Source organism: Protopterus annectens, chromosome 6.part1 (genome assembly GCF_019279795.1).
Source record: "Protopterus annectens isolate FY-2018-M chromosome 6.part1, PAN1.0, whole genome shotgun sequence".
In the NCBI taxonomy this organism is placed as follows: Eukaryota; Metazoa; Chordata; order Ceratodontiformes; family Protopteridae; genus Protopterus; species Protopterus annectens.
Genome location: NC_056738.1, coordinates 82,055,415 through 82,074,136, shown reverse-complemented (window position 1 = coordinate 82,074,136; position 18,722 = coordinate 82,055,415). Strand labels below are relative to the sequence as shown.

At 36.8% G+C, this 18,722-nt stretch overlaps 1 protein-coding gene across 2 annotated transcripts in view; it reads right to left on the bottom strand.

Moving 5' to 3' along the window:
* The window catches only part of GAD1 (glutamate decarboxylase 1), a 357,526-nt gene that overhangs the window by 38,060 nt on the left and 300,744 nt on the right, over positions 1 to 18,722 (bottom strand). For both annotated transcript variants that reach the window (XM_044075515.1, XM_044075514.1), the window contains exons 13-15: positions 13,423 to 13,501; positions 7,878 to 8,027; positions 6,550 to 6,657 (exon numbers count right to left, since the gene is read on the bottom strand). In XM_044075515.1, the coding sequence (XP_043931450.1) occupies positions 6,550 to 6,657; positions 7,878 to 8,027; positions 13,423 to 13,501 (337 nt within the window). The remainder of the gene's footprint in view (positions 1 to 6,549; positions 6,658 to 7,877; positions 8,028 to 13,422; positions 13,502 to 18,722) is intronic.

Below are 18,722 nucleotides of genomic sequence, written 5' to 3'. Positions count from 1 at the left end.
GCATCAGTCAGATTCATGCTAATCAATGCCCACATAATGCCATCCATTACACTTGTATTTCATTTGAATCAAGTCTAAAGAACTAGATAGTTTATCCAATATTTCTAAATCATGTTCCAAAGATCTTGAACATTCTGTAACATTTCATTTACAGAAACAAAAAAAAATAAATAAACAGAACATGTATGTTTCTATATCATGCTGCATTTTAGAACATATATCATAGGTCCTATAACTTCATTCCACCAGTCAGATACATGCCACCAATGTCTGTGTAATACCATCCATTTTACATTGGTTCATTTAAACCAGGTCTAAAATGAGCCCCTGTATTTCTTATCCAGTGGTGATTGTTTTTTGTTTTATTAAAGCTGACCAAGCAGTTTTAGTGTGTACCATATATATATAGGTTTACTACGAAAATGCCGTTTGCACAATGTGTGAACAGGAAAAGTCGAACGGGACGTTCAACATTTCAAATAATAAAAAAAAATGTTGAAGTCACAACAGCGAATGCACATTAGCATTTGCTGTTGTGAATTCAACATTTTGAATGCAGATCGCACTATAGTGGGGTTTGGGAAATGTACCCTTTCCCTCACTGTATATATAAGTAGCAAGGGGTATGGGGGGTGCAGGGGGGTTGCCCCCTGCAAAACGTTCATAGGTCATGACCGGAAGTGTGGTGTTTTTGGTAAAGTCAGCATTCTCGAGTTGTCAACTTTCCTTAAATACCTCGTTTGGTCATGTTCTTGTTAATAAATTTGATTTCAGACATTTCAGGTTGGAAATATCAAGACTTGCTCATTGCGGTGTGAGACTTTGATAGTAATAGTAAACTATATATATATATATATATATATATATATATATATATATATATATATATATATATATATGGGCAGCTATGGCAAATATTAAATACACTTAAAGACCACCTCAGTTGTGCAGAAGGAAAGGAGAGGAAGATACCATGCTTGAGGAGAAAGAGCAGAGTTGGAATAACAGTGAGTTAGCAGAAGGAGAGAGTAGAAGGCAGAGGAAATTAGCTGCCCTAAGAAAGGAAATGGTATAGGACTCAGACAAGCTGCTTTCCAAGATCTTCAGGAATTTATTAAATGTGCTGACAGATTCCATAAGAGCAATGCCCAGTAGATCACTAGTAAGTACAGAATTACTTGAGGACTAAGAAGATGACAAAGAGGTACCCTTGTACAAAGTTTCTAGGAATACAAGTCCATTATCCTAAGAGAAGTGGCAGGACAATTTATACAGAGAGAATCCTATGGTGAAATCTGATTACCTTTCTTGAGGACAATAATCTACATTACAAAAAAATACCAATTTTTTGGCCAATAGGATCTGTCAACCAAATTTAATCCAGTATTATGACTGGGTTACTGGAGAACTTGACTCCAGTACTCCCTAAATTGAAAGCCTCCCATTGCTAACCTAAACCTAAAATTCCATTCTGCACTAAACCTAAACCTTTCCATTCTTAAAACTAAAACTCCTCTACATAACCCTAAAGTCCCCAGTTGCTTCCTAACTATAAATGCCCCTGATACTACCTAACCCTGAAACTCTACCCTTCACAAAGGACATTTTCTGTGTTATGCACAGACAGCTGCTAGGAAATGTCCAGCAGCTGGGGACAGGACCAAGACTAAGAATCTGGACTGATATATGGCTGAAGCATTGGCTGCAGCATAGTTTTAAAAGACCAGTGCTGGAAACCAGGAAGCGACAATGAAGAACTGCTGTCTTAGGTCTAGTACACTTCAGTGTGTTTATTTCTAATATATCAGAGGAATTCAAAAACAAGATCAACCTCTTTGTTGACAATACATAGACAGATATACCAGTGAATATTGCGGCAAGAATCAAAGGAAGGGCTTGGAAACAATTGTACAGTGGGTAGAAAGATGGAAGCCGAGGCTAAGTGCAGACAAGTGCAAAATAGAACCTCCCTGGTGCTTCCTATCATTTGGGAGTTGTAGAAGTTATGGCAGTTGAACAGGAAGAGTATTTAGTTATGTCAATCACAGCTACTGGAAACAGAATTGGAGTGTCATGGCAGCTTATAACAGAATGCTGAGGTATATCTTTTGGGGGGGGGGGGGTAATGTCCAGATGATGAAAGCTAATGCTCTTGCTCTAAGTCATAGTCTTGAGTGTCATGTGCTTTCATTGAGTCCATACATTGAGAAATACTTCAGTTTTCAGGAAGACATTCAGAGGAAAACAACCAGAAAGTTGTGCTGGATGGAATAAAAGGGGTATGAGCAAAGTCTAGAAAAAGTGGAAACTACGACTGGAGAATTCAGAATTGGGGTGTTGAACTCATCTGCAAAGAATCTTATCCATTTTCCACTTGGTAAGGTATAGGAAAGCCATAAGAATCACAGCCAAATTCCCTAGTCACCAAACATTACCCAGCTATCCATCTTTGCAATTATATGCAGCAAATATGATACAACAATGTACAACTATCCTATATTATTCTACAGGGCTGGTGAAACATTTTTTCAACACTTTTACATTACTTACCAGTATTCTGTGCTAGACACTTCCAGATTCTTTAAGAATTTTTCAAGCCTTGTTCCAGTCACAGACATACTGTAAGCTAATGCATTGCTGGGGGCACTCTATATTACATGTTAGAATTATTTTATACATGCTCTACTATACAACTTATACAACAACTTTGTAGCCCGTGGCTGGAAGTTCAGGCTATTAATGAAAGCATTAATTGTTCCATCTATAATATAAATGAGTCTTTAGAAATAAATAAAATTAATCATAAAGCCATAAAATGGTGAACAATATATTAAAGCTTTAAATCTAGGAAATAACGCATTCAGTAATTTAGTTTTGTTTTCAACCTGTTTTGCATGTTGTCCCTGCTTGTGGATTCTTACACTGTCAGTGTGCAGTTATACAATTATATTCAAACAGGTAGTCTGACACTGTGACATCAAAATCATCATTAAGCGCAGAAATGTAAAAACCCCAGTATTAGTCAGAAGATGGGGAATAAGATACATATAGAACATTCTGAACAGAAGTATTTGTAAATAGCTATGTTATATGCTTGTGTTTGATTGGTAAATGCAGTTTCACAAGATCTGGAATTCACAGTATTTTGACTCCAAGTTTTCAATGTAATAATTCTTTTTAGAACACACTTGAAATGCAATAGTTCATATTTTACAAATTAGGATAAGTATTTATTTCCTTAAAATGAACTTTTCCTTTTGTTGTGGAATATCAGCTTCAAAACACAAATGCATTCATTCAAATTGTATATTCAAAAGAGTAGGATGTATAAAATCATTTACGTTATAATCTTCATTTCATATGGTTAAGTGTGGTTTTGTAGCATTTGCAGTTTTCAGCATTTTGACCTCAAGCATGCAATATAAATTCCAAAACAGAAGTAAATAAAACCTTGTCCCCCATGACTGGATACAAATGCTGTATTTAAAATACCAAAACGTAAGCGCTTTCACAGTCTCTATGACTGCTTCCTCAGACAACTTTAAACAACTAAAGCACATTCTTTATACAGTTAAAAATCAATTAACAAGTAATTGGTAGTAATTAGGGCATTTAAAGTGTCCCTTACACTTTGCTACTATAAAACATCGAATACTTAATGTACAACCTTGTTTATTAAAAAAAAATTTTTTTAAATGTATTCACATTTGTGTACACATTTTAAAGTGCTGTGCATATCTCCTTTCCATTAATGATGTCTCTATTGTGTTCTAATATACAGTCCTTAAACATCCTGTTTGTCTTCTCTATATAGAAAACCATGCATCTCACACAGAAACTAAAATACACAACATTCTTGGTTCGACAGTCAGCATAGCAATTCGCATGAATTACTGTCCAACTGTATGTATGTGTAAAAGTAGTGCAAGAATGTATGAATTTGCATGCTGCACAATTAGAAGAGAACAGTGGAGTGTCCTCCAGCATTTCTCTAAGCTCATCTACTGCTGTCAAGATGTTCCAGTTCTTCCTGAACACCTCACAGAATACATTAAGGTCGCTAGAAAATGAAATTGGGAATCTGATCTTCCCATTGCCTGATCTATTCATGTTGGATGCAGAATCCGCCTGCTGTGCAGAATAGGCATGCCCTCTGTTCCCCCTTTCTTTCAATGATTCTTCCATACATTTATCCAGTTCCTTCCTAGAATATCCTCTTTCTAGAAATTCTTCCCTGAGATTATCCAGAGCTGCTATTAACTGTGTTTCATTGTTGTGCAGTCTCATAATTCTCAAGATCTGACCCTTCATGACATTTCTATTAATGTGGTTGGGGTGCATACTTCTATGGAGCATGGCATTCCTCCTGGTGGGTTTCCTATACAAACTAGTTTCCAATGTTCTAGCCTCTGATTTCTTGACTGTAACATCAAGAAAATCCATACTCTCTCAGGAGAAATTACATGTAAACTTTAGGAACGTAGTGGTAGTATGTAAGTATCCCAAAAAGTCTTGTAGCTGTTGTTCAGAGCCTCCCCATAGAAGGAAAATATCGTCCACAAAACAAGTGTACCACAGCAAATATTGATTATATTCGCTGTTATGTAAAAATGATGTCAGTTTCCAGTGAACCAAGGCAAGATTGGCGTAGCTATTGGCACAAGCCGTGCCCATAGCTATACCTATCTTTTGCACATAATACTGATCCCTGAAGACAAAGACATTATTTTCTAAAATGATGTCCAGTAAGTTACAAATAAAATTAATTTTGCTGTCAGTATAGACCTTTTTAGTACCTAGTTGTTGTCTAATATTGTCTATGCCCCAGTCATTTGGGATAACCGTGATTAACGTCACGAAAGGTCAGATCTTGAGAATTATGAGACTGCACAACAATGAAACATAGTTAACAGCAGCTCTGGATAATCTCAGGGAAGAATTTCTAGAAAGAGGATACTCTAGGAAGGAACTGGATAAATGTAAAGAAGAATCATTGAAAGAAAGGGGGAACAGAGGGCAAGCCTATTTTGCACAGCAGGTGGATTCTGCATCCAACATGAATAGATCAGGCAATGGGAAGATCAGATTCCCAATTTCATTTTCTAGTGACATTAATGTGTTCTTTGAGGTGTTCAGGAAGAACTGGAACATCTTGACAGCAGTAGATGAGCTTAGAGAAGTATTGGCGGACACTCCACTGTTCTCCTTTAAAAACAAACATGTTTTAAACAACAGTTATGTTATAAAACGCAAATGATTTGGCCACCTATTGCATCTTCCAGACTAGGGACTTGCATGTGCAGAAATTGTGCAGCATGCAAATTCATACATTCTTGCACTACTTTTACACATACATACAGTTGGACAGCAATTCATGCAAATTGCTATGCTGACTGTCAAACCAAGAATGTTGTGTATTTTAGTTTCTGTGTGAGATGCATGGTCTTCTATATAGAGAAGACAAACAGGATGTTTAAGGACTGTTTATTAGAACACAATAGAGACATCATTAATGGAAAGGAGAACAGTGCATTGGCCAAGCATGTTGAGGCAGAAGGGAGAGACCATACGTTCAAATTCTTTGTTCTAGAGGTTATCAGAGAAGGGATGAGAAGAGGTGATGTGAGAAACAGGACTGAAGCAGCTGAGCAGAAGTGGATCGTTAAAATTAATGCAGATACACCACCAGGTATAAATGAAGCAGTATGACTGAAACCATTCTTAAAAGCCAGAGCACTCAGACATTAACACACATATGCACAGCACTTTAAAATGTGTACACAAATGTGAATACATTTTTTAAAAAAGAACTTTAATAAACAAGGTTGTACATTAAGTATTCAGTGTTTTTTAGTAGCAAAGTGTAAGGGATGATTTAAATGCCCTAATCGCTATAGATTACTTGTTAATTGATTTTTAACTGTATAAAGAATGTGCTTTAGTTGTTTAAAGTTGTCTGAGGAAGCAGTCATAGAGACTGTGAAAGCGCTTACGTTTTGGTATTTTAAATAAAGCATTTGTATCCAGCCATGGTGGACAAGGTTCTATTTACTTCTGTTTTGGTGTTCTGCTTCCCTTGGAGCCTATCCTTTATCCAGAACACTTGCTGTTTGGCATTTTACATGCAATATAAATTCTTTAGAACAACCCACTAACAAGGTAGGTGCATTCTTTTTGCAATGCCAGCTTGAATGTGCATTGTTACATCTGCGCAAGCCTACCAACAGTGATAAAAGCTTGTTATGGTTTAATCAACTTTCTTCTTCTTAAATGCATTTTAAAAATGGGCATCGGTGACAAAATGTGATTTTGGCTTGTTGCATTTATACCAGTTAAAATCAACTGTAGCTATGATGTTAAAGATGGAAACAGCACCATTTCAAAATATGTTGGATGTGCATTATGATACAAATTCATGACTCTTCCGTTAAAAATGAGTTTGTACTTGTACAGTCTACTTTCACCAGACATTACCTGTTCTCTGCTTTAAGCAAAAGTTAACTTATTTGTTAACGATACTTGCATAACCATTCTTTTTCTTGAACATACCTCTCCATTGAAGGCCAGTTCATATCCAACCCTGTTCTTAATCTTCATGTACAGATATTCAGACAGTTCCAGGCATTTGTTTACCTGAGTTTCAAATCCAACTGTACCCTATTTTTAAAAAAAAATGTATAAAAAAACAAAACTGATGCATGTACTATATTAATGACTACTAAAACTTTTTAAACGTAGACGATAAAACTAATATGCAATTAAAACTACTTTCTTGCCAAGATCAAGTGCATTAATAATCACAGTTTTTTGTAACATTTTGCCCCTGTTGCCTGTCACCCATCTTTCCTGGTCTTGGTCAATCTGCCCATTCATTCCTTGTACCAGGTGAGAACCAGCTGAGTAAGAACATCATCCAGGCACCCATCGGGAGTGGTTAGAAGATTGTTCAGGTTTTCTTCCCACCTTCATGCATACCACATGAAGTGCTGAGGAGGGGGCAGACAGTAGGCTGTAAACAGAGTTTGTCCCCTCATTTCTGCAAGGGCATTCCCTCCAGGAAGTCTGCTTCTATTGCAGCATGAGTGGTGGTCTCACCAGTCACCACCAAGGAGACTGCACCACCCTGTATGCCTCCAAGTGCATGCAAACTATGCTCTCGCTCTCAGCTGAGGAAAGCAGACCATGGCCCATTCATTACTCCCATCTGCTTCTTCCAGTGACAGGACCACTAATCAAGCCTTGGTCACATGTGTAACAGTCAGGCTCTACCCCTGCATCAAGAAGCAAGAATAATAATCACAATTTTTCATTATTTCTGCAGCTGTATTAGATCTGTAATCCATTTTCAATTAATTAAATACAGGCAGTTCTTTGAGTGAAAACTAAGGCATATATTTAGTTGGCATTTATATTTTCATCTGTTAATGGCACATACACAGCTCTGTTAAGCTTTCTTTATCTATTGTCAATGAGCCACCAGTAGCAAATTTGCTTTTCTGATCTAAAATCAATAGATTGCTTCTTCTTTGCTCCTTATCATAGAATAACAATATTCAGTATTGTGTTCACCTACAGAATGGAAAGGTCCAAATCCATACAGCTTCCAAGACTGTGATTTGTTTTAGTAAAAGTCATGCTAAGCATTTACAAAAAGATTGCCTTTCCAGTAAGGCCTGGTGGCTGAGCACCTAATTTACCAAATGATTATGTTCATTAGACAATGTTTTTTGTATTCTGAAAACACTGATTAAAATGTTATTTTCTCATAATCTACAAACTCTACTAAAAAAACAAGTGAGGCACTATCAGTGTATGCTATTGTGTATGCCAGTAAATATATAGCTTCAGCCCAAGGAAGAACATTTGTAAATTCTTACCTTTGCTTTCCACATCAACCATAATTTGAAAATGTCCACGTGCCGACCACACTGTATTGCTTTGTCACCTGTGTCATATGATACATCATACTGCTTGTCTGGTTGGAATAAGTACCCAGCACACATCTGATTGCAGCCTTGCAAAACTCCCTATTCATAAACAAAACACAACATTATAATCTGATGTTTGTGACATCAGCATATCCAATTAAATTAATATCATGCTCTTATAAAACAACTATGAGACTAGTTTTGTACAGCTGTTTTCCAATAACTTTAGCTGTTACCTAATTAATAATGATGCTTTTCTGTACAGTTGTTGTATTATAGCACTAAAGGTTAATGAACTATATTATGCTTGCTGAGAAACAAAAACAAATAATGGTGATGAAACATTTCTAATGATGCACGCTATTCATGTTAGCCCTCTGCTTTGTTACTATAGCACTTCTACAAAACCAGTTTATAGTTACCTGTGAATGTTCAAAGGCAACTCCATAATGTAAAACGGTTTAACCAAACAGTGACTAAGATAGCTAGATTAGTAGTAATTTTATAGACATAATATTGCAAAATATATTACAGGGGTATTGCACAATTGCTAAACAAGACGTCAGCATTGTTTTACTAAAAAACAGCATTTAAATGATTCTTTGTGACAAATACTGCAGTCAATGAATTCTCATAGCAGCTCTCCAAAAGCTTGAAATTATATTTGTGGGATTCTTGCCCATGATTTCATTTGTATGTTTGCTTGAAATACACACTTGAAATACACAGGCTTTATCCAACTGTGCCTCTAATAATTTCCATTCTCTGTTTTACTAAATGTCGGTGGTGTATTTGATGTTTGTCTGAAGTGCCCTCTCTTGATACATTACCTTTGTGTACAGAGCTTCTAAGGGCTTGTGAGGAGCATTTGTGTTTTAATGCCATCCGCCTTCCTTTTCCTTTTCAGTACGTTGAAACATAAAGTGATGTTCCAACTCTGTTCTAATACTTGACTATCTTTGGACTTTTAGCAACACTGGAGATGCTATTTATGTTTAATTTGGTTCTAGTTGTGCATTCCAGGATATCTGTGATGTTCTAGGAAATTAATTCAGATAACAATGTGTTAAATTTGATATACTGTAATTTGGTTTCTTCTGTGTTAATCTAAATTAGTTCAAAATTACTGAAAATCTATTTGTTTCTAACAGTTTAATTTTAGCAGTTTATCTGTTGCTATATTAATTAGCAATATTGCTTGTATTGTTGTGTTGGTTTTGTTCAATTACTGCAACAAAGTTTTTTGATTCGTTACACTTGAGTATATTTATGTTGGTTTACACATATGTGCAAAGGCAACATCAACAAACATCAAAGTAAACTAACATACAAATTAATAAAACATCAAAATGATATGCTTCCAGTAAGTACTATTAATATTAATGATCTTATGAAAAAGTATCAAGTATCATTTCCTTGCCTGTCAACAGTCTTTGACCTTTTTTCCATTCAAGAGTAAAGTGCTGTATGTTGCTATCCTGTGGTCATTTTAAAATGCTCTATATTACATTTATATGATCATAAAGTACAGAGAAAAACATTTCAGCTTGTATCTGGTAAACTGATTTCTCATTCCACATCTTTATTACTTCTACTGCTCATGGAATAACATCTGGAGGCTGTAATAATCCTAATATGCCTAGCATAGTTTAGAATCTGGAGAATCTAGGAATTCATTCATGCACAATGCACTTTACCTGAGATTATTTTACTTTAATCATGCACAAAACACCCTAACATCTGAATGTCTCTACTAGATTTTAAAGTGAAATATTCTTCTTCCTTACATTTGTTTGTTACGGCTCAGTACTGAATATCACAGTAAAGTACTTTTCAAACAATCAAGATCACGTTGCTATATTCTGTTCCTCAGGGATCATCTTTTTTGCAAGCATATTAGTATGGCTGAATTAATACAGACTGTAGGTGCTGTGTTTTACTGTTCCTAATAGTACCTATGACAATGTAAAATGAAGTGAACCATACATGCTGTACATATTTGGTTCTTATCCCTATCAGCTATTAGGCAGCATTGTTTCAGAAAGAATAAAAAACATAATGCTGTTTGCTGCATCTCAATGATTATCTTTCAAAAATGCATTTGCATATCTGAATAATAATAGATTCACATTTTATTTGTAAGATTTTGTACTATTGTTTCTCTATTGTACGGTTTCACTGTCATTTTGTATTGTACTTAGTATGCTAATATTATGTACTTTATTAAATGATTATGTGTGTGGAACTTTTCTCCCTGGGCCTCAGCTGAAAATTGAATTTTTGCCCAATTAGACTTTCCCGGTAAATAAATAACAAATAAATAAATAAACAATATGGTCTCCAGATGCTAAGGATTCCCAGAGTAATCTAACACCCACTTACTAGCAGTGTGCCAAGTGATAACTGCAATCACATATAAAACAAAAACAAAACATTTATCATCAGTGAAAAGAGGCACAGTAGATGCACAGCATACATCTGCAGCAACATTATTAACCTAGTTATAAGTAAATGGCCTCAATACCAACCAATGTGGGGGCACACTACATACTAGAACAGCATTTGAAACTCATTTAGAAATATAACGCATCCATATATCCACATAAGAAAATGCATTAACCAGTTTTTGTCTAGAATTTCAGCTGCAACCACCCCCTCCCACGAATCTATGACCATCAAAACAGTAGGCAAGTTTGAATGTAAAAGACTGTCTGATGCATTTTGAATAACTAAATCCAAAATTGCAGGTTATTATTTCATTCCATAAAGGATAAACAGTAAACATATATTTGGGGTTGTACTAATGTGTAGCATACATCCATCCTATACAGTTTTTGGATGTCTTTCAGACAGAATAAGCTGTGATTAATTATTGAACTGTATTTCTGAGTTATCAGTAAAGAAGTGTAAGGTCTGTGGGTAAATATTCTCTCTTTCTATCCTGATTCAATGAAAGACAAATGTCTGTCACCTTTGAATCCTTGTGTAATAATCAGATTGATACTGTAACATAATGAAAAATGTTATAACACAAGACCAGGTGGAAGGTTTAATTGTGACTAGAGAGGTTATGAGGGACAATTAGAGGACAATTAGAATTATCCATGAAGAAAAAACATGACATGTAGTGCTATGAGACCTTATTCATTTAAATATGCCATGCAATGAAACTGTTACAGGGTGAACACTGTCTTGTCTCACAAAGTTTAACTTTTCTGTTCTTGTTATATATTCAGTAAGATACTCAAATTGTACTTGTAAAGCTTCATAATCAACAAAATAATCCAAGAAAAGCCATAGCTGTATTTTGATCATAAATGTATTATTTTTTGGAATGCATTAAAGTAATAGATCTATAACAGACAGAATGGAGGTTCTTCATAGTCTATCTATGAAGACCGCTCAGGTCTGCGCCAGAAGATCAACAAAGTAGAAAAAAAGATTTGAAGCATATCCCTGTAAAAATTAGAAAGGGAGGGCATGATATAAGCTTATATGTACCTCAAAGGAACTTAAGAGTTTTATCAAGTATCCTTTTTCAGGAAAAATAGGCATATACCTACAAATACCACTCAATAAAATAGATTTCACAGACAGTGATTTCTCAGCACCTTCTCTAAAATATGGGAAAGCATTCCCAAAATATATTAAATCATATCCTCTTATTCTGAATTTCATGCAGAGCCAGAATCATTTTTTTAAATATGCATGGAATAAGTGCTTCATAACTGGAGAAGTCACTTAGAATACTTGCCACACAATTTTCTGTTAGTTCTGATACCATGATAAACAGATCATGGAAACAGTCAACCATCAACTCATCGTCACCATCTTCTATAGCTCCAGTCTTCTAGTCTTTGACCAGTATTTCTAATTTGTATCCCACTCTTCACTCTTCTTTCCCTTATTCATACTGATCCCTCTATGACCTGACAAGCTACATCTCCACAAGGACCCAACTTCCCAAAATCAACTGGTCATAAATCAACTCAATAAAAAATGTTTGGATTTTTGCATAACGAGAAGCAAGTCCCCTTAAACCTGCCATGTGGAAGGCAAGCCCCTCAAACCCCTAAAAGTTATGTATATCAACTCCATATCTCCACAAACACAAAGAAGGGATTAATCTTTCTAAAGAAAGTAACCATTGCTGGTACACACTTAGAAAACACTCATGCAGTGGTTTCCTGTGGAAAACAACAAGCAGATACTTCATAGTCACCGAGCTGTGCTTGATGAGTGAATTCTTTCAGCATCTGCAGCTGAAAAATAGTAGAACTATTCATGCTATCCCCCAGCTGTCCTTCTCCACAACATCTGACTGTATATATTTTAAACAGATTTAGTGTTTCCAGAGAGACCATGGATAATACAAATCTTTTTGGGAATGGCTTTTTGTGCTGTTTTGTCTTTGTTTGTTCATTTCTACATTGTGTTAAATGCATATGTATTACCTTACTGTTCTCCAAATTCTCTCTGTAAAGTACTACAGTTAATGTTACATAACTTGTTTTGAACTTGTAACCCTGGTCCTGGAGCTGAAGAAGGTCCACAAGGATAAGTGTTACATCACAGTTAACAAATATAAGTAAAAATAAAAGAAAACTAAATAGGAAAGCATTCCAGATTATATAGTAAGACTAAAATTATGAGATAATGTTAACAGAAATGATAATTTGCAGATGCAGAAAACAATGAGCTATTAATTAACTAAAATCTGCATTTACCAACCTGCCACTCTGGCACAGAGGACTGAAGCCTTGACTATGAGCCTGATGACCTAAGACCAATTAGCAGTTGAAGTGCTGGAAGACCTGGGTGGGGGAGGGTGGGAATGTGAGGGCAACAGCTGACCCATACTCTGGGAAGGGAGATGTTCTGGATCACTGCAATGCCAATCACCTACTGAAGAAGTGACCAACATGCAGTGTAGGAGCTGAGCATGAGCACTTGAGTTTGCTAGCCTTGTTCATTGAATGTATATGGGAGTGTGGCCTCCTTCTGCAAACCATGGCTTTCTTCTCCACAATATGACTTGAATGACACCATCTAGCTCTTCCCAAGTGTAAGTGCCTTATATAAAATCTCACTATTATAATAACATAGTTAATTTTCTTACAAATTGTGTTTTCTACTACTTGATATTCAATAACTTGATAGTCATGCTCCTGAATATAAAACTATTATTCCTTTTGCTATACAAAAGAAATAATTTTGTGTGGCAGAATTATTTCATTCAGTTCCTTAAATGATAATGCATTTCTACTAATTGTCTATGAAAATGACCGAACAGTCCACTGAACATAATTTTCTAATCAAGCAAATCAAATTTTCTTTATCTCACCTGAAGCACCATATTATAAAACAACCATTTATTTGTCTGTCAGCATACCTATAGAGCAGTCTTTACCTCTGTACCTATCTAATCATTTCATTGGTGAACATATGCATGTCTTTGTTCATGGTACCCTAAAACAATCAAATCATACTATACCTTTTCCCTGATAAGAATGGCAGAACACTGCAGCAGGACTCCCATCATCTTGTGTGGATTCCACGTCACAGAATTGGCTCTAAAAATAACATGGAATATATACTGTAAACAGAAAACACTACCATGCTTCTGTATACTGATTTCAAGTAAGATTCATTTTCTGTTTGCAAGCATATTCTGAACTGAAAATCATTGCCTGATGCATACCTAAGAGCAATAAAATTTACACAGTGAGATGGTGGCATAGAATATGCAAGTACTGGTTTTTGTATCAAAGTAATGTTTCTTGGTTTGAGAAATCTATCACATTGTGCTTTCATGTTTATCACATACTGTACAGATTCAACCATATTTATAGTTGTTACTTAAATTTTTGAAGATGATGTAGCATTTGGAAATAGATAAGTTTGAGCTGAGCATAAATCAGTCAAGGAAAGACCAAGGACACATTCTTCATCCTTGTTATACTATTATAACAGTACATAAAGAGTTTAAAAAAGAAGTGACGTCTTAGATTTTGCAGGTTTGAAAGTGGTAAAATGTCGGCCCTTCTTTAAATATCATCAGAGTTTCTGCATACAGTTATATCAGTATAATAGTTTCATGCATTGCAAATTATTATTAGCTTCATATAAGGAAACTATCAGTATAAGCACATTAGGGAAATAGGGTTTCATAGCTACATACAAACCTATAATCTAATGGAATATTGACATCTGTATTTGTAGTTGTAATTTTCAGATACATATTGACTGAAATGCTAGTATACAATAAGGTCAGGAAGATATACAAACAACATGAATTCAGAAGGACTGCAGACAAACAAATTGGAAATGCATATACTGCTTCTCAGTGCCCTGCTAAATGTTAGGTTAAGTTCTGACTGCTTCCTCTTCAGTAACTTCCTCTCCAACAGACACCTCAAAATCAAAATAGGAAACAGCTCCTCGACTTACTCACCACTCTCTAAAGTGGTAACTCATTGGTCTGTTCTTTTACCATACTTGTTTTGATTGTTTATTAAGAACCTCCCACAAACTCCTATAATCCTATACACTGACAATATGGTTACGTGGAAGTCCTATCCATGCCACACCAGAATCAAGGAAGAATTTGAGAAGGATCGCAACTCATTATCAGACCAGTCCACATTTAACAACCTAATACTAAACACCAAAAAATCCATGATCTTCAGAACAAGACTAACCCTTTCCTTGGTTCCACATAATTGGAGGATACCTTTATTCCCAAAGAACCCACAGAATCCCTAACATATATAAAATACTATGCCTTTTGGCAAGAACAGTATCACAGCTTTCCATTTCATGCCAACATCACAAAATCCAAAATTAATAGTCTCCTTTTCTGGGCTGAAAAATATTGTATTTCTCTATGTAGAATGGAGACTAGTAGACATTTTACCCAGATGGCATACAATCTCCCTGGTATTGCCAAAGCATCAAAAAAGTCACACTTTACATAACATCTAAATCATATTTGCATATTTATCACCCTGGCTCACTCTAAAGAGACCATTTGCTCCATTCTAGCAAAGGTAAAGTGCTACCTATGAATAAAAAAATGCACTCTATGCATCCCTAACCACCAACTAATATATAAATACACCGTCAACGTGAGCTGCTAACCAACTCACAAAACTAAATTTTTCCTAGAACCTTAGCTCTCAGTCCCCCTCTTCCTAACCACCTCATTAAACAAACGCCAAAGCACAAACCACAGCTTTTCAATAATGGCCCGACACACATGCTAATCACTTCCTGAAAACCTAACAGCCATCACCTCCTTCCACAAATTCAGACAGCAACTGAAATCATTCTTTTTACTGAAGCATTTTGTAAATGTTTTTCTCCCCAAAGTATCACATCTTCTCTACCCCACCTCTGCCATATTCTCTCTACCACTATGTTGCTTTTTGACTTACCTTGTATGCATCTTAACTTCGTATTTCTCATTAAATACAGTTTCTTCATATTTCTCATTAAATACAATTCTTGCCCTTAAACATTTACTACCACATTCTCAACATGTACTTTCCCACTCGCTCTTATTTTTTGTCCCATTGCCACCCTGCCTCTACATCTGCAACCCTCAGTTATCACCTCTTACCCTCTCCTTTCTTCTCTCAATCTCTCCTTTCATACTCATGTCTGCTTTTCCAACCTTTGGAGAAACATATGTACATTTTATAAATATTTTAAATGATAATAGCTTTATTTATAGCATCGACACTAACCTTTACTTTTGCCATGTAATACGTGTTATACATTTATGTAAACTTCATACTGTTCACAATTTTCATGTGTTTTGATTTGCATACTTTTTGTACATTAATACAATCTACTCCATTTGCTCCAGGACTGAACACAAAAGCAGTCTATATGGATCAGTGTTCTACCCCAGTTAACAAATGTAAAACAAAATAAAAATAATTAAAGCAGGTTACAAAGCTTTTCTGTCCACACTTTCCTCATCTGACTATAGCAGGAAAGGCACACTGAAGCAACACAACTAACATCCAATCTTCAATACCCTAGCTGTGATATTTTGCACTAGAATATAAAGGTTGTATTTTGTTCTGCTAAGTTCTTATCAAAAATTTGGACTAGCAAGGGCCAATTTATAAAATAATCTAGTATCGCCTCTGACTCCGGTAAAGTTGTCTTGTAGAATGCCAGAATTACGACATCGACATTTAAACACAAAAGAACAATCATTCAAACTATGCAAAATGTCGGTTGCTTATCATGCTGGAATAGGTCAACAATAGTCACAAGTGTATGCGTCTCCTACAGGACCTTAACCAGGAAAATGCCAGATCTTATGAAATTTTTCATTTCTTTGGATAGAATCTCCTGTTGTCTATTTCCACATCTAGCCAAGCCCTCCTGGTTCCAAAATATAGGAGGTTTGCCATATCCTGTGGTATAGAATATATAAAATGCTAACTATTACCCTAGTGACCCTGGAGTGATCAGTAACTTGGGCATCTCATAGGACTAGCAGGGAAGATAGACATGTCTCAGCAACTGCCTCATGTACACAGACAACTCTCTCCTCCTACCACCCAACACTACAACCTGTGAGAGATGCACTTACATAGCCAAACTGGAAGCAAAGCTCTCTCCACCCAAGATTGTGCTAGACAGTCAAGAGGAGAAGATTAACACCCACACTACACATCAAGCAACACATAGCCCTTCTAAACCCACACCGCCAACACCCACATATAGCAACACTAAATCCACATATGCGGAGGCTCTTAACTGTAACCTGCCAGGACCTCTGAAGCTGAAACACAAACAAACACCAATCACAACCAAAGTGTCACATAGCTCAAAACACCAGTGTGCCACCCAGCAACAGCCCCTAAGGCAAGACAACGTACCTAACACTTTAGTTATAGGTGACTCTATAGTCCAGCACACTGATGTCCCACTCACCAGATTGAACAAGGAGAAAATTACAAGTCAGCTGCCTATCAGGTACCAGGATCCACCACATAATGCATGCACTCAAGTCACTCCACAACAAGTACAAATATGACTCTGTCATTCTCCATGTTGGAGTGAATGACTTGAGACGTACCTCCCTGGACTACATGAAAAGAGACATGGAAGAGCTCTCGGATCATGTGGCCCAGGCAGGTATGACCCTAGCCCTGAGTAGCATCCTGCCTTCACCCAGAATTATACCACAATATAAGGACAAAATGATTGACTTCAACAATTGGCTAAGCTTCTGGTGTCATTCAAAGGGGATCCAGTATCTGTCTGCCTGGGACGACATGATCGACAACCACGATGCTTTGCCAGAGATGTTCTGCACCTGTCACCCGTGGGATTCAGGTTACTGGCTAAGGCTCTTGCCACCCCTATAGTGCCTTTTTTAGGCAAAGTTCAAAGGACAAAACCACCACCGTAACAGGTACAAGCATGCAAAATCTGAAGGCAATGCTACTCAATGCTAGAAGTCTAAACCTCAAAATGCACTCTCTCGAGGCACTCCTAAAAATGGAGAACACCGATATCTGTGCAGTAACTGAGACCTGGTTCAAGGCTACAGAGAGCACCCTTGCAATACCAGGCTACAACACTTACCACACTTTTCGGCCACCAAACCAGGACCAAAACACTAAAGGTGGAGGAGTGTCCATATTCACCAAGGATATTCACACCACCAGGCTAGTTGCCCAACACAATGCATCTGAAATTCTCGAGGTGCAACTAACACTAGGTAAGACTGCAATCCAAATTGTAGCTTGCTACAGATCCCCCACCATGCTCCAAGATTCTCACTACACCTTTCTAAACATACAGGAAAATATTAAGATAGAACCAAGCACCTTAATACTGGGTGATTTTAACTACCCTGCCATTAACTGGGAAAACTACTCATGTACCAACACCTTTGCCCAATGGTTCTTGGAATTCATAAATTCCAATGCCCTGGATCATCTAATCCATAGTCCCACCAGGGGCTCCAATATCCTAGACCTGGTCATTACCAACATGGGAAATCGATGCTCCACACCTATGGTCACCCCCTCATTAGTCAGGTCTGACCTTAAACTAATCACCCTTAACATCCACATCCCACCCCCCCCCCCAGTAAGGAAACCTCCATAAAAAACTTATCCAAAGCCAACTTCATGCTACTCAAGTCAGAAGTGACAAACTTCATGACACCCATGCAGATGGGAACTGAAAGTTTGCTGAATCCTACACTAAGGCAATGTACGAGCACATCCACTCATGCATGAATTGTGCCATCCCAGATAGAATCAAGATGCTCTCCTCCAAAAAAAGGAAGCTAATCTGGTGGTCCCCTGCCATAAACAAACTTTATAACAAAAGGAAGCAACTGTTGCAGAAAAGAGGAAAATCTCAGGATGCAAAAAACTCCCTTACCAGCCTCAGTAAGAAACGGAGATCCCTCATAAAATCCTCCAAAGCTAGTTACGAAAATAAAATTGTCAAAGTTTCCAAAGACATCCACAAGGCATACTATAACTATGTCAAGAATCTAAATGGCAATGCTCAGATCTGCTCTGAGCTAAAACAGAATGGCATTAAATATACTGATCCCAAGGATATTGCCAATATCTTGGCAGATTGATTCTGTGCCAACTTCACCCCTCTCTCACCCCCTAAATGGCCCATCTCAATACCGGAAGATTGCCAAAGTCTGGTAATAACGGCCACACAGGTAAAAAATGCACTCTCCAAAGCTAAGAATACAGCATCCATGGGACCAGATGACATCCCAGGCTGTGTAATACA